Source organism: Solanum dulcamara, chromosome 6, assembly GCF_947179165.1.
Source record: "Solanum dulcamara chromosome 6, daSolDulc1.2, whole genome shotgun sequence".
In the NCBI taxonomy this organism is placed as follows: Eukaryota; Viridiplantae; Streptophyta; class Magnoliopsida; order Solanales; family Solanaceae; genus Solanum; species Solanum dulcamara.
This window is the reverse complement of record NC_077242.1, coordinates 22531454-22553265: the sequence shown is the minus strand read 5'-3', so window position 1 is coordinate 22553265 and position 21812 is coordinate 22531454. Positions and strand designations below refer to the sequence as shown.

The 21812-nt window shown below is 36.5% G+C and overlaps 1 protein-coding gene and 1 long non-coding RNA gene across 3 annotated transcripts; both read right to left on the bottom strand.

Annotated features, from left to right (window-relative positions):
- Positions 1-5950: 5950 nt before the first annotated feature.
- LOC129893308 (uncharacterized) lies at positions 5951-15372 on the bottom strand. Its single transcript, XR_008767415.1, has 3 exons — positions 15244-15372; positions 8225-8293; positions 5951-7655 (listed from the first exon to the last, which is right to left on the bottom strand). It is a non-coding gene; the product is annotated as an uncharacterized LOC129893308 (long non-coding RNA).
- Positions 15373-17594: 2222 nt separating this feature from the next.
- LOC129892103 (guanine nucleotide-binding protein subunit gamma 3) lies at positions 17595-21466 on the bottom strand. 2 transcript variants are annotated; one of them, XM_055967648.1, is made up of 5 exons: positions 21011-21466; positions 19336-19388; positions 19161-19205; positions 19028-19075; positions 17595-18030 (listed from the first exon to the last, which is right to left on the bottom strand). In XM_055967648.1, the coding sequence occupies exons 1-5, from the start codon at positions 21158-21160 to the stop codon at positions 17697-17699; spliced, it is 630 nt and encodes a 209-aa protein (XP_055823623.1). In that variant the 5' UTR covers positions 21161-21466; the 3' UTR covers positions 17595-17696. The 2 variants fall into 2 exon arrangements, with proteins under 2 accessions (XP_055823623.1, XP_055823624.1); XM_055967649.1 differs by having other exon boundaries at positions 19028-19072.
- Between the last annotated feature and the right edge of the window lie 346 nt (positions 21467-21812).

Genomic DNA, 21812 nt, shown 5'->3' with positions numbered 1-21812 from the left:
TTATCTCTAAAGGGTGTATCTATCACATCATTAGAATCAAAGATGATATTGTTGAGTCCCCTACTTTCGAGTTAGTCCCAATTGTGAATAAGTTTCCTGAGGTGTTTTTTGAAGATCTGCCCAGAGTCCCTCCTGATAGAGAGATTGACTTTGGGGTTGATGTCCTTCCTGATACCCAGCCTATCTCTATTCCTTCATATAGAATGGCTCCGGCTGAGTTAAAAGAGCAACTGAAAGATCTCCTAGATAAGGGATTTATTAGGCCAAGTGTCTCACTTTCGGGCACTCCTATCCTCTTTGTATGAAAGAAGAATGGATCATTGAGAATGTGCATTTACTATCATCAATTGAACAAGGTCACCATAAAAAACAAGTATCCCCTTTCCAGGATAAATGATATGTTTGACCAGCTTCAGGGTGCCACTTGCTTCTCAAAGATATACCTTAGATCAAGCTACCACCAATTGAAAGTGAGAGAATGTGACATAACAAAGACCACTTTACAAACTCGGTATGGTCACTTCAAGTTTCTTGTTATGTCTTTTGGTTTGACTAACGCCCCTAAAATATTTATGGACTTGATGAATCGAGTGTTCAAAAAGTATTTAGACATGTTTGTGATTGTTCATCGACAACATATTGGTCTACCCTAGATATAAGGAGGAGCATGTCAATCATCTCAGAATTGTTCTTCAGACTCTCAAAGATAGGGAGTTGTATGCTAAGTTTTCAAAGTTTGAATTTTGGCTTGGTTTTGTGGCATTCTTAGGCCAGGTTTTATCTGGTAAGGGTATACGAGTTGATTCGCAGAAGATTGAAGCGGTAAAGAACTGGTCCAGGCCCACATCCCCGATAGATATAAAGAGTTTCTTGGGTTTGGCTTGTTACTATCAGAGGTTTATTGAGGGATTTTCATCTATATCATCAACATTGACTAAGCTGACTCAGAAGAAGACTAAGTTCCAATGGTCAGAAGCTAACGAGAAAAGTTTTCAAGAGCTAAAAACAAGGTTGACTACTGCTCTAATTTGTCCCTACTCGAGGGGACATGTGGACTTGCTATCTATTGTGATGCATCTAGAGTTGGATTGGGTTGTGTATTGATGCAGAAGGGTAAGGTTATTTCCTATGCTACCAGGAAACTTAAAATTCATGAGAGGAACTCCCCGACTCATGACTTTGAGTTAGCAGTCGTAGTATTCTCTCTCAAGATTTGGCGTCACTATCTCTATGGTGTGCATATTGATGTGTCCACAGACCAAAAGAGACTACAGTATGTATTTACTCTAAAAGAGCTGAACCTGAGGCAGATGAGATGTCTTGAGATAGTTAAGGATTATGATATGAGCATTTTTTACCACCCAAGTAAAGCTAATGTGTTGCTGATGCTTTTAGCAGATTGTCTATGGGGAGTACTGCTCATGTGGAAAAGGGAAAAAGGGAGTTGACTAAAGAGGTGCATAAGCCTACATATTTAGGAGTTCAACTTATTGATACTAGTAATGGTGGTACCATTGTTCAGAATGAGGTAGAATCATCTCTAGTTGTAGAGGTAAAAGAAATCCTAGATCAAGATCCCATTCTCCTCCAATTGAAAGATAATGTCCACAAGTAGAAGGTAATGGCTTTTACCAAAGGGGGGATGGAATGTTGAGGTATCAAGGGAGGTTGTGTGTTCCAAGTGTTGATAACATTAGAGAAAGAATTATGGCAGAGGCCCATAGCTCCAGTTATTCCATATATCCAGGTTCTACAAAGATGTACCACGACTTAAGAGAAGTATATTGGTGGAGTGGAATGAAGAGAGATATAACAGAGTTTGTTTCCAAGTATCCGAACTGCCAACAAGTAAAAGTTGAGCACCAAAGGCCTTGTAGAGTGGCTTAGAACATTGAGATTCCAGAATGGAAGTGAGAGATGATAAATATGGAATTCATACAGGTTTACCACGATCCTACAGGCAACATGACTCTATTTAGGTGATTGTGGACAGGATGAACAAATCAGCCCATTTCTTACTTGTTAATAATATGAACATCGCAAAAAACTATGCCAAATTATACTTTCGAGAAATTGTCGGACTTCATGGGGTTCTTTTGTCATCATCTCGGATATAGCTCAATTTATTACTCAGTTAAGGAAGCTATTCTAGAAAGGTTTGGGTTCGAAGGTAATCTTAGTACCACTTTCCATCCTTAGACAGATGGTCAGGTAGAGCATACTATTCAGACCCTTGAGGATATGTTGAGAGCTTGTGTAATCAATTTCATAGGTAATTGGGATGACCACTTGACACTTATTGAATTTGCTTATAATAATAGCTTTCATTCAAGCATTCAAATGGCTCTATATGAGGCTTTTTATGGGAGGAGGTGTAGATCACCAATTATTTGGTTCGAGGTTGGTGAAACTGAGTTGATTGGACCAAACTTAGTTCGAGGTTGGTGAAGCTGAGTTAACTGGACCAGACTTAGTTCATCAAGCTATGAAAAAAGTGAAGATTATCCAAGAAAGGTTAAAGACTGCGCAAGGTCGTCAAAAGTCCTACACTGATGTTAGGAGGAGAGACTTGGAGTTTGAGGTAAATCGTTGGGTGTACCTAAAAGTTTCTCCCATGAAGGGAGTTATGATATTTTAGAGGAAAGGAAAATTGAGTCCCCAATACATTGGTCCTTACCAGATTATAAGGAAAGTCGGCAACATCGCTTATGAGTTAGAGCTTCTACCAGGGTTAGATGTCGTTCATCAGGTGCTCCATATTTCTATGCTTAAGAAATGATTGGGAAATGATTCACTCATTTTTTCTACAGAAAACATTGGAGAGAAAGATAGTTTATCCTATGAGGAGATTTCCGTCCAAATTCTTGATCGACTAGTTCGTAAATTGAAGACCAAATAGGTTGCTTCAGTTAAGTTCTATGGAGAAATCAATTCGTTGAGGAAGCTACATGGGAAGCCGAGGAAGATATGAAAGCCAAATACCCGTATTTATTTGTTTCTCCTAGTGTCAATGTTGAAGGTACTATTCCTACTCTTATCTTTTAATTAGTCCCTTCCTGAGTTGAGAAATTAAGTGAGTTAATCTTGGATTAGAATCTTTTGAGTTCTGGTGATGTATTCATACCTTGGGTAAATCCTTATATTGGTCATCATTCGGGTACGAATGATCCCAAGGGACAGATATTGTAACACTCTGAAAATTTCTACGCTAAGACCCGAACCATTCTTGGTATGTGTATAGGCCAGAACCCAATAAATTCTACTATAATATAATTGTTATGATTGATTCTTTAGGGTTTGAGGTGTATTTGAAGTGAATGAGGGTCACAATAATCCTCTAGCACTAAGTTGAGTTGAAAGATTTCTTACAGATTGAGTTTCGACATAAGATCTTACTTGGGTCAACTTCCAATGCACCTATATCCTATAATATAACGAATTAGATGTCTCATTACTTATCCAATTAAAGGTCTTTGAGTCTTCTTTCCAACTCCACCAAATTTGCCTCATTTTAAGTCGGAGTAAGAAGTTATGACCATTTTATTAAAGGTTGCTAGACCATCAGAAGTTACAGGTCAACATTATGACCCATAGAGATTTGTACGAGTCGTAGAAACTACCCATAGAACCTTGAAACACTTAGAAAAATTTCTGTCTTTGGTGTCTTTTCTATGAGTCTTGATTACGACTCGTAAAAATTCTTACTACTTGAAAAAGGACCCGTAGAACCTCCAAAACACTTAGAAAAATTTCAAAAGTAAAGTCATTCCTATGAGTGATGATGACAACCCATAGAAAATTCTACGAGTCATAGGAGAGGATCCTACAACTCATCAAAGTTTCGACTGGTCGTAGAAATGACCCGTATATGGCCAGAATCTGATTTTTATGAAAGATAGTTTGATCTTTTTCCACCCTTTACCAATCAAAACTTCGACGTTTTGGGACTATTTAGAGTCCCTTAATAGTACCTTATATGCCTAAGTCCTCATTAACACTTACTTTATTTGAGATGAAAGATTGGAGAAGAGAAAGAAGCTAGAGTTCAAGCGTTCATTCCCATCTTCCAAACTTTTGATTGTTCTTCGAGTTACAGGTATGTAAGACTAACTAAAGCATGGTTTAAGTTCTTTCATGTGCCCTAAGTATGTGATTGGTTGAGTAGTAAGTGATATAAGTCTCCTACGAATGAATCTTTGAAATATCTCTTTAAAGCCTAGTATATTTTTTTATAAATTTGCATATTTGATAGTTTTCATGAATTAAACACTTAAAATAAATGATTATATTTCTCCCTACATGAATCCTATATGAGTATTAAATTTCAATGTATTACACAATTATTGAGTCTAAAAGTTTGATTAGTGAATGTTGAATGAGTATGAGTCAAACTTGAGTTGGATAGTAGAAGTCTAAATGATTGTTGATTGGAGTTCCTATGGGTCATGAATGAGTCTAGAAAATAATGTTTCATTAAAAGAAGTGATGATTGAGTTGATTAGAGTCTAATGTTACTAGATGGATTGACTTGTATAAACTGATTGATTTGAGTCTTATGAGCATAGTGAGTCTTGGGATGAGTATTGAGCACCGAATTGGGTAAGAGTGTAGTTATAACTCAATTCTCATGTGAAGCATCACAATAAATAATAAAATCATTACCTTCCACTGGCTGGGTCAGAATAGGTGTTGTGGTATGAAGAGTTTTGAGCTTTTGGATGCTTTCTTCGCATTTATTAGTCCACTTAAATGGTACTTCCTTCTTAGTCAACCTGGTTAAATAGGAGGTAATAGAAGCAAAGTTCCTCACGAACCGGCAATAGTAATTGGCATGTCCCATAAAACTCCTATCTTTAGTAACAGAGCAAGTCTGGCCCAGTTTTTGACTACTTCATTTTTTTGGGGATCTTCCATCACCCCTTCTTACAAAACCACATGCCCACAAAAAGATAAGTGAAGATAATCAAAACTCATACTTGGAGAATTTTGCGTATAATTTTTGTTTCCTCAAGACACCCAGAACAATACGAAGATGGTCAGAATGTTCCTCCTTACTTTTTGAATAGACCAGAATGTCATCTATAAACACAATTATGAATGAATCCAGGAACAACTTGAACACCCCATTCATCAAACTCATGAAGGCTGCAGGTGCATTGGTCAAGTCGAACGATATTACCAAAAACTCATAGTGCCCATACTGGGTTCTATATGCTATTTTGGGCACATCCTCAAGTCTAATCTTCAGTCGATGGTACCCAGACTTTAGATCAATTTTTCAAAAGACCAACGCACCCTGAAATTGGTCAAAGAGTTTATCTATGCGAGGCAACGGGTACTTATTTTGAATGGTGACCCTATTCAACAACCGATAATATATACTCATTTCCAGACTACCATCTTTTCTCTTAACAAACAAGATTAGAGCACCCCAGGGGAAAGTATTAGGACGGATAAAAATTTTATCAAAAAGTTCTTGGATTTGAGCTTTAATCTCTCTCAATTCTGTCAGAGTCATGCGATGAGGAGGAATAGAGATAGGGCGAGTGTACGGCTGTAAGTCAATGCAGAAATCTGTATCTCTATCAGAAGGCATACCAATCAAATCGGTAGAAAACTTTTTTAAACTAGACACTACAGGAATAGACTTAATAAAGGGATACTCAACATCAACATCCCGAATATGAGCCAAATATGCCAAACAATCCTGCCCCACTATTTTTCTAGCCCGGCAAAAGGATATGATCTTAGCTCGCTTAGGCTTGTGCAACCCTTCCCACTTTAACCTTTTCCTAACCGGGATCTCTAAAGCCATGGTATTAGCATTACAATTAAGTACAACATGGTAGGGGGGGCAACTAAGTCATGCCTAAGATCATATCAAAACCGGTCATATCTAAAATTACCAAGTCACCCTAAGTTTGAAAACCCATAAACCGAAAAGTACAAGCATGATAGATATGGGTGACTATAACAAACTCTCCAACAGGGGTAGAAACATAAATGGGGGCATCAAGCACATCACAAATCGCATCAAATTCTAAGGAAAACTATAATGATACATATGAATAAGTAGAGCCCGGATTAAACAAAATAGTAATCATCTTGTCACCAATAAGAATAGTACCTATGATCACAACATTAGACGCTTCAGCCTCGGCCTTGCCTAGGTATGCATAAAACTAAGTCTTTTTCATCATGAAGGGCTACCTCTATGCCTAGTTGCACTTCTCCTCGACCTTGCATTACCATTACCTCGGCCTTCATTGCCTCTATAGTTTCCTCATTGTTCACCTTGTGGATGTCCTCTGCCATTGCTACCTCTGCCTATCGGTACCACTGCTCGAGCCTACTGTGGCGTGGAATTAGTCATACGAGTGTAAGGACACTCTCCTCTCATATGTTTTGGTTCTCCACAATTAATACTGCCACGCTCAAAAGACGGTCTGTTGCTCGATATGAAGGAAGCTCCCTAGCCTTCTTGGGCATGGTTCTATTGTCGAGTACTTGAATAACTACTATAAAAGCAGGCATAATTGACTGAATCGGCCGAGCTAAAATTATCAGCCTTCCTGGTCCTCTAAAATAAGATCTATGAGAATTACCTATATTGTTGGGCTTCTTAGCCAAAGTTTTGGCCTGCCCATCCCATCGTAATCCTTCTACCTTTTTCACGAAGTCTGTCACTTCATTAAAGTTTTTACCTGAAGAGGTCATATGGACAGATAATATTTGAAACTTGGGATTCAATCCATTTAGGAACAGCCAAATACTCTCCTCCTCTATAATCACCAGTTGAGTATCATACTTGGACAGTGCGTGAAACTAAGCCTCATATGTGGCCACAGCCATACCACCTTACTCTAATGCCATGAATTCATTCTTCTTGCGATTCCTCAAGGTCCAGGGTATATATTTCTCCAAGAATAGAGCATGGAACAGAATCCAAGTGAGTGGGGGGAAAGCTGGCAAGTGACACACCACATAGTCCCTTCACTACTTTTTGGCTTAACCTTGAAGCTGGAAGGTCATAAACTCAACCCCATGCTGGTGGACTATACCTAACTAGTGCAGCCTAACATAATAGTGAATGATGAACTCATAGGCATCTTTGCTGTCAAAACCATGAAATATTCGTGGCTTCAACTTTAGAAACTTAGTCAACATATCATGCTTAGTGCTAGTCATCACAAGGCCCATACGTGGAAGGAGGAAGGCATCAGTGCCCAACATTCTATTCGTATGAAGAACTGCAATAGCAAATGAATGAAAAACTTAAGCTTGGGCTACGGGCACTGTTGGAGTGGCTCCAGTATAGGCCAACCCACTCAAGAAAGTCATGATTTGCTAAGCTAAAATAGGGTCTAGAAGGGGAAGACTTGCAACCCTAGCCGCATGTGCATCCTCCACCTGTTCAGCATCTTCTTTTGCCTCAACCTTTACATCCCTTCTACCTCATCCTAGGGTGTGGGAGGGGCTTCTTCTTTGGGTATATCCTCAACTTGACCTTCACCCCTTGCAGGCACTGCCCTTCCTTAGCCTCTGTCGCATCCCCTTATCCTGGCCCTGCCTTGGCCACGTTCTCTAATAGTTGGCTCCTCCTCTGGATCGATGGGAGTTATGGGTCGGAAACCATTGTAGTGAGTGTTAACCATCTACAGACAAAAGAGTGAAAGATGTTAGATACCAATTTGCATAACCAAATACCAATTAGAATCAAGTTATAGCACAAATGGAGAGAAGATAGAGAATTTTTTCCTAAAGTCCTATAGCCTCTCGAAAAAAGTACAGATGTCTCTGTATCATTCTGCAAGACTCTAGTAGACTCATTTTAGTACAACGAGATCAAAAAACAGAGGGCTCTGATACCAACTTTGTCACTATCCTGAACCGCCGTAATTGACACTCACTCTAACCCTTCAGTACGGGAACCACTATTACAGGCTAAACTAATCAGTAACAATAAGAAATAGGCAATTTAAGATGTGGAAATAAGTTAAATAAGAAAAAGTTGATGAGTCCCCATAAACTCAGCCAATTCAAACTAAAATAATGTGAAAATATCCCTAGAATCTGAAAGTTATTATACCGAAACTCTTACGAACTAGAGAAAGGGAATACGACCTGAAAAGTCATAAAATAAATAATGTCTGAAAAATCTAAGTTGGTAAAGGAGGGACCAAGATTGAGAAGAACTCATGGTAGTCTGAAAGAACTAGCTCACCCTTGAATTCTGTAAACTCAGTGATCGCCTATTCGAGGTCTCTCAACAGCCGCCTGAAGATGCCTCATACTCAACAAAGAAAGAGCAAGTGCAGTATCAGTACACAAAACAATAATGTTCTGGTAGGATCACGTGGCTATTCCAGTAAGTGAGATATGTAACAAGTAACTACAACACAATAAACACATATACATAATACTTTGTCACTTGTCTCAATTACAATTCACAGTCAATAATAGTTCTCTCATGGAACCTACACTTCGCTTGTTAGTGTGTCGAAAGGTGATACCCCATCTAGTGTTGTGTCGGAGCGTGACATATAATCTAAATATGTGTCAGAACATGACACCCGATTCAGTTATATGTCTGGACATGACACCCAGTCCAATCAAACACAACATATTCACAATCCATAATGAATAGTTCACATACTTGGACAATCAAATAACAGGTTCATTATATGTCATTGACAGTAAACAGTCATTTCATGTGGTTCATTTTATCTTTCCCTATTCACATACATATATGCATACAATGAAGAAATTAACAAACACATATGAAATATATGGGAAGATAAAACCATCACTACCTAAAAATCAAGCCTTAGAAACTCTAAACTGCTGGAGCTTTCCCTTTCTAAAGTCTTTCTGTTTGTTCTTGGTCTAAAAATAGTCACACATTTGCAATTGATCAATAAAATAGCCTAATTTTTCCACCATTAATTTCAGGCCAAAACCCTTACCTAATGATAACAAAACATGATTCTAAGTTCTAAGAATCGAAATACAAATTAGGGGAGTAATTAACTTACCTTTGGAACAAAAATTCATGAAATAATGATGAGAAATTATCCTAGGTTTCCCCTTAGATCTCAAGAACAAAGTTTTATAGAAAATAACACTTTTGGAACTTTTCCCATTTTAAATCCTGATTGGCCCGCCACAGCGGCCTCGCCCTTGTGGTAATAATCATGCTCTGGTGGGATGTACTGAGATAGAATGCTGGGATTTGAGTGCCAAGCTCCTATTTTGCAACACACCCTCATCCCATGATGTTCTAAAGTTAATACTTTACATCAAGTTCAATTATGGGAGTTCTACTAGCCCAAATATCATTCCGTAAAGTCGTACAGATTCTGTATCATCTTGGATATCAATTCCAATAATCAAACTAAGAATATAACTTCTCATCCATTATCAAATTACCCTAGACCTCAATTGACTCAAATTTCGTATAAGTCTAGTCTAGACTAAATATTTCCAAGTCACTATCCAAAAGTTTTCTAGCCCAATTTTTTCCTCCATTGGCTTATCCATAATGATGGAAACATGTATTTATAGGTACATAGATATCCATACTTATCTTCGAGAGGTTACAAGACACTTAATAGGATAAATTCCTTTTATTGATTCCTTTCGTGCGAGTTACTCTTATCAAGTGTTGTAAACCTCTAGTTTATTCTTTTTGCGTTAGATGTAATTAATGGGTTCAAGAAGGAAGATCCTTATTGAGGATGATCTATTAAGGCCCCACCCAAGCCTGATTTTGAGTATGAGGATGTAGAGCAACAGACTGAAGAAGTGGGGAAAATGGTCGGTTAGACTTCGAGTGTTGGATTTCAAATTTTTAGGTATCAAATTAGCCCTGCTTTTCATTTCTCTAATATTTGCAGGTCCACCTATTTCTACTAGTGTTGCTATGTTTACTTCAGAGCAAAAACAATTTGAGAGATTCGTCAGATTATTGCCTCCTAGGTCTTGCTCAAAGACCTACCAATTCTCTTATGATGGGTTAGGAGCAGTTCACCGAGGTATTCTACGAGAGGTTTGTGCCATATAGATTTCTGATTAGCACAGGGAAATGTTTGATAGAATGGAATAGGGATCCTAATCAGTTTCTTAGTACGGGGCTCATTTTCATAAGTTGTCTCGATATTCTATGTTGAGTATCCCTAGAGAGTTTGAGCAGATTTATAAGTTGGTAAAGGGATTCACCGATTATCTTTAGGAGGCCACAAACTCTTTTGTATTATTGGGTGACTCATTCAATAATATTATTGATCATGTTAGGATGATTGAAAGTATCAAACATGCTAGATATGGAGGTGCCAAGAGGTTCCGTCGATAAGGTCAGTTCAGTGGTCATTCATCTAAAGGTAAGGAGTATTTGGGTCTAGGAACCCATGGTTATTAGGGCAAGCCAGTGCATGAAAGGATTTAGGGTACAAATGATATGGGTGGATTCAAATCGAGTTAGGTTAGTTATGGTGGTTCTTTGAGCTCCGAAGGAAATATTAACACTTTTGCTTATCCTTCACAGGGTTTGGGTCCTCGAGGATGATTTGTTTGTAATGATTTTGGGAATAAGGCAAAGGATTTCCCCAGACGTACTTCTGCCACTTTATAGCCTAGATATCAATTGTTCGTGCTACACCCACCCCAGCCATTTGAGGTTCTTCATAAAGTGATAGAGATGGCACCTAGGGTGCCAAGGGTGGAGAGTGAGGTGGTGCTCGTGGTGGTTCACAGGCTAGTGGTGACCCTAGTCTATGCTATGCTATACTATATCTAGTAGATCTGAGGCAGAGACTTCTCATACAGTGACTACAAGTATCATCCAATTTTTCCATTTTTCTACTTTAGTATTATTTGATCCAAGGTCTACCTACTCTTATGTGTCAAGTTATTTTGATTTGGGCATTGATTATGTGTGTAAGTCCCTTGCTATGCATATTAGTTTTTCTACCCTGATAGGTGAATCTTTAGTGGTGGATCGGGTATACCAGGGGTGTATGGTGATATTTTTGGGTAGAGAGACTCAGGAAGACTTGATTTTATTAGATATGTTTAATTTTGATGTGATATTGGGTATGGACTAGTTGTCTCCCTACCATGCATTTTCAGATTGTTATGCCAAGACTGATACCTTAGCTTATCCTAATTTGCCTTGGTTAGTGTGGAAAGGTAATCCAAGTTCATACTCAAAGGGTATGATATCGTATATTCGTGCTTGCCATATGATGCATAAAACATTTCTTGTCTTATTTTGCTCATATTTGTGACCTTACTAAGTATTTATCTCCTTTACAAACAACAAGGGTGGTAAGAGAATTTATGGATGTGCTTTCTACAGACTTGATGGGTGTTCCTTTGGACCGTGATATCAATTTTGTGATTGACTAAAAGTCAGGCATAAAGACCAACTCTATTTCTCCTTATCCAATGGCTCCGACAGAATTGAAGGATTTGAAGAAATATTTGGAGGATTTATTGAAGAAGGGGTTTATTCGGGCTAGTGTATCATCTGGGGTGCAACAGTGTTATTTATGAAAAAGAAAGACATTACTATGAGGATGTGTATTGACAATCGAGAGTTGAATAAAGTTACAATCAAGAACAAGTATCCTCTTTCTCTCATTGATGATTTATTTGATCAGCTTCAGGGTGCATCAATCTTCTCTAAAATAGACTTGGGGTTGGGTTACCATCAGTTGAGAGTTTGGAAATCTGATTTCCCAAAGACCAATTTCAAGACTCGTTATGGATATTATGAGTTTGTGGTTATTTACCTTGAGTTGACTAATGCTTCGACTGCTTTTATCGAGTTTATGAATTGGGTATTTTGTCCTTATTTGAATTTTTTTGTGATTGTATTTATTGATGATATCTTAGTTTATTTCAAGAATGAGGCTGACCATGTTATTTATTTAAAGGTCGTACTATAAAGGTTGAGAGAGGAGAAGTTGTATGCAAAATTCTCCAAATGTGAGTTTTGGCTTGAGTTTGTGGCATTATTGGGTCATGTGGTGACTAAGGACAAGATTATGGCCGATTCAACCAAGGCCTACTTTGGTTATAGAGATTTAGAGCTTTATTGGGTTAGTGGGCTATTATCATCGATCTATTCAGAGTTTCTTTTCTATCGCAGCTCCAGTGACTAGGTTGACTAAAAAGACCGTGGCATTTCAGTGGAATGATGAGTGTGAGGCGAGCTTTCAAAAGCTCAAGAAGTTATTGACCTAAGCTCCTATTCAAATATTACTCGAGAAGGGTGTGTCTTTCATTATATTTTGTGATGCTTTGGGTGCCATTTTTATGGTGTTTTGATATAGAAGGGGAGATTTATAGCCTATGGTTCTCAACAACTAAAGGTGCATGAGAATAAATACCCTACTCATAATTTGGAGTTAGCAACGGTGGTATTGTTTTTGAATTTATAGAGACACTATCTTTATGGTATGCGTTGTGAGGTCTTTACCAATCACTATAGCCTTAAGTATATCTTTTCTCAGCCGAATTTGAACATAAGGCAGGGTAGGTGGTTAAACATATTGAAAGACTATAACATCACCATTCTTTATCATCCGGGCAAGGCTAATATAGTGGCGGATGCCCTGAGCTGGATAGCACCTAGTATGGATAGTTTAGCCTTTCTTAAGGCAGAGGAGAGGCATTTCATTTTAGAGGTTCAGTCATTGTCTAGATAGTTGGTCCGACTTTATATCTCTATGGCTCATAGCATTTTGACCTTCGTGGAGGCTAGGTCTACCTTGATTGATCAAATTTTTGCCCATCAGTTTGATAATGACAAGTTGAGAATGATTCGGAATAAAGTATTGAGAGGTGAAGCTAAATCGGCTTTCCTTGATCCTGAGGGAGTTTTGAGGATTAGAGGTTGTATTTGTTTGCCAAAGGTTGGTGATTAGGTGCGTATGATATCAGAGAAGGCTTATTGTTCAAATTATTCTATTCACCCAAGAACAACAAAGATGTTTTATGATTTGAAACAACATAATGGTGGTGTGGCATGAATAGAAACATCGTAGATTTTGTACCTAAGTGTTTGAATTGCCAACAAGCGAAGTATGAGCATAAAAAATTGGGTGGTTCTATGCAAAGGATGCCTATTCTCGAGTGAAAGTGGAAGCACAATACTATGGACTTTGTGACGGGGTTACCCTTGACTTTAGGTAAGCATGATTCAGTTTGGATGATTGTGGATCAGTTGACTAAATTGACTCATTTCATTCTGTTGAAGACTAGCAATAATACGAAGCAGTTGGATAGGATCTACATCTGTGAGATTATTCGGTTGCATGGAGTGTCCATTTCTATTGGTAGTTTACCTCTCATTTTTGAAGTTTTATACAGGAGAAGATTGGTACCAAGCTTGAGTTGAGTACCGCTTTTCATCCTCAAACCGATGGTCGATTGGAGCGAACTATTCAGGTGCTTTAGGACATGCTTCGAGCTTGTGTCATGGACTTTGGCGGTCATTGGTACCAATCCCTACCTCTTGTGGAGTTTTCTTATAACAACAACAACCATTCCAGCATCCAGATAGCACCATTTGAGGTTTTGTACGGGAGGAGGTGTAGATCTCCCGTGAGGTGGTTTGATTCTTTTGGGGTATAACCTTGGGGAACCAATTTGTTGAGAGACTCCATGGATAAAATGAAGTTGATCTAGCAGCACCTTGTGACTGTCCAAAGTAGGCAGAAGAACCATGCAGACAAACATATTTTTGATATGTCCTTTGCCATTATTGAGCGAGTGTTGCTTTTGGTGTCACCCACTAAGGGTATGATGAGGTTTGGGAGGAAAGGGAATCTCAATCCAAGGTTTATTAGCCCTTTTGAGATTTTGGAGAAGTATGGGGAGTCAGCCTATAAATTAGCCTTGCCTCCAAACCTTTCAGCAGTTTATCACATGTTTCATGTATCGATGCTTAAGCGATATTAACATAATGATTCTCATGTGATTCGGTGGGACTCGATTTCTTTAGATCAGGATTTATCCTTTGACGAGGAGAGAAACACTATTCTATATGGTGGTTTCTATTCTAGAAACAAGGTGTTATGGGATATCAATGATACTCTGATAAAGTTTTTTAGATTGAAGTTCAGTGCAACTGTTCCTAGTTTCTGGACAATGATAGTATCTTCACTGGATCAGTATAGACCCACTTTTCATTGCAAGGTGTTTTGGTGGAGTCCTCCTCCCTATGATTGGGTGAAATGTAATTGTCATGGTGCATCTAGAGGGAACCCAGGGCCTAGTGCTACTGCTTTTTATTTAAGGAATCATGAAGGTGATCTAATAGTAGCAAAAGGTTTCCAAATTGCTAATACTTTTAATCTAGTAGCTGAGGCTAGGGGCTACTAGAGAGGGACTTATTTCTGTCTGGAGTATCAACAATCAAATATTATTGTGGAGACAGATTCATTAGCAATGGTCAACATTATCAATGGTGATTGGATGTGCCCTTGGAATATTGATATGGAGGTTAAGGAAATTGAAAGAATCAAGAGGACCATCATAGTATGAGTACAACACTCCTTAATGGAGGAAAATATACTTTTGCTGAATATTTTGCTAATCTAACTTTTAGTTTTGCAGGTACATATTAATTTAAGTCATTCAATGAAGTTCCAACAGAAGGCAAAAAGATTATAAAATTGGACAAGCTTAGCATTCCCAACCTGAGAGTTAGACAAAGGAGTTCATCCACTTGATAGTGTATATTTACAATTTTTATTTCTGAGATACAAGTAAGGCTACTTGTGATAATTTGTTCAAGCGTTAGTTAAGTTTGAAGCTATTTTGTTTGGTTGTCACTACCTTGCACCTGGTGAGAGATTTGAGGTATTATCCGGTACTAAACCAGCACTTAACTTCCTTCTGCAAACTAATCTTATTAGCCATATTTCCTTAATTTCAGATGCTTTGTTCCACTACTCTAAATTTAGTTGAAGTAAAATCAACCTTATTAGCTAGACTTTATATGGTGGTAGTAATTTCGTTAGGAATTCAACCGATAGAAGGATGGATAATGAGCTTGATTTTTATTTTAAAATTTAGTGTTACTTGGTTCGTTTGATATCACTGGTGCTTATTTGTTGTTAAGCTTAGCTGTGGTGGTCTTTCAATACCCACCAGTTCTACTTCTGTCCAGATGCTGAAGAAGAGTTATTTTGATAGAGATTGTGTCTCATAATCTCAAATTTGAAAGAACTTTACCTTGGTTGGTGTTGGTCATTAGAACAGGTCGAACTAAGCACAGTTGTTGTCCAGATCCAGTTGATCTCTGAGAATTACGCAGAAAAATTTAACCATTCATCTAAATTAAATAGTTTCTTGGATCGTAGATGGAGCATTTACCTTGCTTGGTGTTGGTTTTGCTGATTTGCACCACTATTAGAGGAAAACTCTTTATCTTTCCTTTTTGCACTGTTGCTGCTTTTTTTGAGTTGTTCCTCTTCATAAATTAAGTTATACACCTTGCATAGCTTATCTTCATTGCTGGTGTCTCGAGGACAGAAGCAGTAGATGCAGACATCAAAATCCACGGAAGATAAAGGGAGAAGAAGCTCCTGGGCTATGTCTTTCCACTTTCCTATATTGACTTTGTGTAATAATTTTGTTGCATCAGGTATTTTATTTTTTGGATCGAGTCAGCATTTGGGCTGATTTTGTACAGTTGATTTTCTGTTAAGAAATTGTCCCATTGGGTGTTTGGATTAAAAATAAATTAGAGAGGAGCTTAGAGGTTAATATACGCAGTAAAATTAGAAAGTTTTGACATTTTACTTCATTATTTAAACTGAAATCCTAATATCCAGAAAGGGGTTTTGTGAAGGTTAATATACGTAATGTTGTTTGTCTCTTTTACCCTTTGAAAATAGCTGTCACTTCTTATATGTATTTCCTTATTTGAACTATATTGGAAGTTCAAATATTTAAGACTTTAAAATTAATATTTTTACCTTGTATAAATTTTACTTAAATTGTGATAAATAAATAAAAGAATTTAAAAATGAAGAGGTTCTTATTTTTTTAATAAGTTTTTAACCTTCATATATGAAATTCTTGTCTTTTAGATAGATCTAACATTTATTTTTACAGTTAAGACATTAATTGTTACTTTCTAATAATTTTGTTCTTCTTATATATAATGTTATTGATTAACGTGAGGTATACGTGCAAAGCACGTAAACTAAACTAGTTATGTACGAAAAGTGACAAATCCTACAAATTTATTTTAATAAATATGGGCAAGTGGTATAGGGTATTAAATAAATTATCAAATTAGTCCACAAATTAAATTAATTATCTAAAATTATCCGTCAACTAAATAACCGGAGTTACCGAATAGTCCAAAATCTCCATTTAGAATCTACTGGAAGAGTCTTTTATGGAATAAGAAACTCTAGTACACAAAATAACCTAACGAGTCGTTACAATCATTCATCACAATTATTAGCTATCAGTATCATTCTACTATTACTTATGAGCTGTCACACCAACAACCACAGTTAAACACTAATGCCAACCATTATACCATAAGATACTACTCACAATCACTATCATCAATTAACACCATCCCAAATCGACACACACATTGAAAAATAAATCAACAAACAATCACCATCATTAATTATTACCACCACCAAATTTCATATAAAAAATTAAAATATTTTATTGATATAATATTAGATCAATTCAATATTTTATTTGAATTGTATATAACTTTTGTTAAACAAAGACAATTTTATACATTCAAATGTTGAGAAAACAAACAATCTTAACTATTTAGTATTCAGATCTTAATGCAATATCTTAATATTTAGATGTGTATTCAGATGCAGACCTCTAATCTTAATGCACGTCTTAATATTCAGATGTGCATTCAGATTCAAACATCTTAATATTAATAAAAACAAATGAGGTTTTAGTACCATTTTATTTTTTTTATGTATGTTTGGGTTGACTGAACTATGTTAAATTGAGCATCAAAATCTATTCCAAATAGAGTTCAAATTTGACATATATTGTAAAGCGACCAATATAAAACACCAATAAATTTTTTACCAAACTTTTAGTTTGAACAGTACATATACTTCTATCCCTTGTTTAGCTCCCTCATTAGGAGGTACTGACTCAAGCTCAACTATGGACCTACATACCCTTGTTTTATGGGCCTTGGATCATACCAGTATGGATACAAAGACTAGAGATGGACATGACAGAGAAGTTATTATGTGGGGCATGACAAGGCAGACTAAATGAAAATGAACAAGTAAAATAAAAGGGGTAAAAGAAAACTTAACAGGAGTAAAAACAGGTTGATGCAAGACAAGTTAAAAATAGAGAAAAAATAATGCAAAGCTGTACAGAGGAGGACAGGTTAAAACTCTTGCTATTATGACTTCGAGTGAAATAGAATCGACAGTATTCTAATAGACAAATAGTATGGTTGAAATATTCACTTCCACTTAAACATCTATCGTAATATTAAAAGGCTTGTCTTTCTCTTGAATTCTCAAAAAAAATCCGCTGTGAACCATTTGTCATCCCAAAATTCATAATGATAGGAAACAAGGTAACTTCAAATGCTATTCCAGACAAAAATATTCACAATTTTATAGAAGTTTCATATAGAAATATTATTGCATGATTTAGTATTAGGACTACTAACAAAAGTAGCAAGGGCAGAAGCAGCAGCACTTTTTACAGCAGCAACTACAATTTAACTTTGGACATCTAGGATAAGAACATGTACATGTACATGGTCTACAAGAGGAACAGCGAAAGCAAGGAGGACATTTTAAGCTACAGCAACTCCATTTGCAGACAGGCTTGCTGCAGCATTTAGACCGTGGACAGGAGAAACATTGACACTTAGGTATTGAGCAACTGATAGATGGGCAGCAGTTACATAAATTGCAGATACAGCAGTCCGGCATCTTCATTCTAGGACATCGGCACCAGCAACAAATCCACGAGAGATTGAAACATGAAGAGCCACTACAATGTGTAAGAAACTTATGTCAATAGAAGAAGCCACAACAGTGATTAAACATGAATAAGTCTCATACAACCCCAATGAGAAAAGCAGCAAATTTGTTTAGCTATTTGCAAGATGCTAATTTGACAAAACGTAGAAATATATGAGTCTATGTAAAGATGTAACCTCTTAATTGTCATCCTCCTTAAAGGAAAAAATTGCACTTTATCAAAGCTCAGATTACAAGGCTTAAAAACATTTCTTCGAGCACATATTTCATGACTGCAGCAATGCAGATGAGGGTACGACAAGAAGATGTATTATAATTGCACAAAAATAACTTCCTACTTTTCATTTTTATTAAAAAACAAAAAGTTTCCTACTGAAAAGAATTCATCACCAAAACTAGATTTCACGAAGCTTATGAGGCGAAGGAAGGGCACAAACATAATCCATAAAAATATGAATAGTGGCCACACTGAAGCGCAATTGCCACCAACTTCGGTTACTATTTACAATCTATTTTTCTAGCTTATGAACCACCAATAGTTTTCTCTCTCTCTCTCTGAACATAGAACTCTATTCACTTCTTGCAAGTATCCTAACAGTATGTTAATACTTGAAAATGTGAGAAATAAAAAGCTGTGTTGGATCAAGTTGGCTACGTCACGTCTATGCTTACTATTTTTTCAGTTTGGGAAAGTCTACTCTTCTAGCTTATGACCCACAAAGGTATTATAGCTCTGAACAGTTTCTGTGCAACATTTTGCAAATTGCCTACCAGGATGCTAAAAAAAAATTATCCATTAAGCCTAAGAACATTTCATAGTTATGCATAAAAAGTTTCTGATCTTTAAGGTTTAGTCCTCTCATGCAGTTAATGCTAAGATAATCACTCTCTATCTCTTTAATTTTTGTATGAATCTCACTCTAATAAAACCAATATCGAATCTTGAACAGTAATCATATTTCATGCTCAGTATAACCCAAAACAGAAATGCTTAAAACTTAGCATACCAGAGCCGTTTCCAGTAGCAACAGGATCTACGAGTCTTCTTTATTCTACTACGAGGGAAAAAAGGCAATCAGAAGGGGTAAACTATAATACTGGAAATGCACTTTAAAAAAAAACAGTTGAATACTATCTTACGTTGGTATAAGAGGATCTGAATGCTCCGATACAAATTCTGTCACCCTGCAAAATTGTCAACATCATTCAATACAGAGGTACTTTAAAGGACATTCTTAAATTCACTTCACATGACTTCCGTAGTACAGAGCATGTGGAAATAAATGCACATGTAGAAAATATGTTCTCTTCATACTCTTTACAGGGCCGAGAAGCGGGATGAAGGCCTTCAATGGATTTCAGTTCTTCCTGCTCAAAAGAATTGGATCGAAATGAGAAGAGCGTAAAGTGAAAATAACTTCAAAAATCTCTGAAGCAAGCCTTTGTAACATTAAAAATACAGCACATTCATCACAACAAAGTACAAACAAGCTTAGGGTAAAATATACGATATAATGTCTAGCAAATTTTAAATCATCAAAACGTAGCACATTAAATTGTTACCTGTATCTCCTTTAACCCAACAAGGAAACTAATAACATGCTGTCAAGGATATATGCAAGGCCAAAATCGAGGTTATTTTGCGACAATTCTTTATTGGTTGTAGGTTAGTTGAAGATGATCTTACGCGGCTTTCAGATCAGTCTCGGAAGTAATTGTCTTCAAACATATTAGGATCAAATTTTGAAAATGCCTCAAAGAGTCAGGGATAGGTCGAGATAAGTAATTATCAAACTCTGAAGTAAGCTTCTTTTCCATAGATAAAATTCATAAGCGATCTGCTTATTAAGCAGTAGGGAGGATAACTTCCCAGCCTGATGCAGTATGATACCTCCAAAGTGTGAGCACAAATCTAATACCTTTATCCTTTTCTGTGTTTCCCATGTGGAAGGGCGACAGGAAGTCTCCAGTCCCCAAGTTCAAGAGGAGAGAATCACAAAAGTATGGAGCAGTTTAAAGAATGAGATTCCAAAGTTTCAATGTTGGGCAGCATTACATGTGCAAGATGTACAAATTCTGGTGGAAGTAAATTCATTGACATGATGACAACGTAAAAAATACATGAGCATCTAAACAAGTAAATATTGCATCATCCAACTTTCTCAAACAGCCTGTTTGGATGGGAGCTTATAAGTTATAGCTTATAAGCCGAAAGCGATAAGTTAGGATTTATAACGTATGACTTTTGACTTATTTTTGTTGTTTAACTTAAAAATAAGTGCTTAAAAACACTTATTTATTAAACCCAAACACTACAAAATTGCTTAAGAGCTACTTTGGCTTAAAAGCACCTAAAATAAGGCAATCAAACAGGCTCTAAGTAATTCCTCCACCAGCAAGCACACAACTGACAAGCAAATGAGCAGACTGAAAGTCTAAGAGCTCTATTTAAGAGAATCTTGGAGCATTTTGTTCTTTTTAATTGATTCTTCAAATTGCATGTCAATGCCATGTCTTTATGACAGTAACTAATTTAAATGGTCTAGTCAATCTAAAAGTTAAACTGCTCAGAATTCAAATTGTGTACATTCTGTGCATCTAGTCACTGGTTTAGCATATGAACATGAGGCAACAGTGAAGATTAGTATATTGCAAATATACTCCTCAATTTGATATCCCAGCAAAGATTTAAGTAGGGTAATGTGACACAAAATCCAAATCAAACAAAGATTCAGCCCTTAACCCTCATAGCAAGCAATCTACTTTATTTTTCCCCAATCTCAAGTCACATATGAAAAACTAAAAACAAGGGCTAAGTAAAAAGAGAGTCTAAAAACAGAAAGTTAACTGTAAATACTATTGATGTGACAAACTTTTACCTCAAAATAGTGGCCTCAGGTTTACACCTAAACTGATTATAAACAAGAATGACATGACATTCTTAACTCAACACATGAAAATTGAGACTTGAAAATAGGCAATAAACTCACCTCAAGAAAGCCAATTTCTCTTTCAAGCATCTGAACTTTGGCTAATTCTCGACGCTTTCCATACAAATCTGGATACTGAGGTGGTGATTTTGGGCGGGGTGGTGGCATAGATGGCATTGAAGCAGTTCCTCCACAACCAGCTCCTGCCATTTTCCTCTTTTTTTTTCACTTTCATCAATAGTTTATCAAACTCTTTTTTTCCCCCTGTTTCTGCATATAAAAGGGTTTCTCCAATTACCCAACTGAGAATCTTGCAAAATACAATGAATTTACTAAAATGTTCAGAACTTGCAAATGGGCAAACACCAAAGGACACGCACAGAGTAATAATATTGATAGTTGCAGAGTTGCAGACTTGCTAGTACAAGAGTGGTTATGTCCAGTGGCTCAGTATACCGTGGTGGAACCAGAATTTTTGGGTCAGTTCAAAATATAAAAAAATAAATATGTAAAAATTATAAAATAAAAAATAAAGTAATATGTGAGGAAAATAGTAAATTTTAACTCGCTAAATTTAATTTATCTTAATATATCATATTTAAATTTTTCCACCTTTTATCCTCCTCATCAGAATATCTATATATTTTTTGTGTTTTTTTCCTTTTATTTTGCAGAGTTCAACTTCAATTTAAACTTTTTAAAATTATCAATTAGTATCTATTCAATTATATGATATTTTAAAAATTCTTTGTGTTTGCTAATATTATAATTTATATTTAAAAGATAAATAAATGACATCGTCAATTTGTTAGTGCATTTAATTTAATTTATTAGATTGTTATTTGTAAAAAAGACACATAAT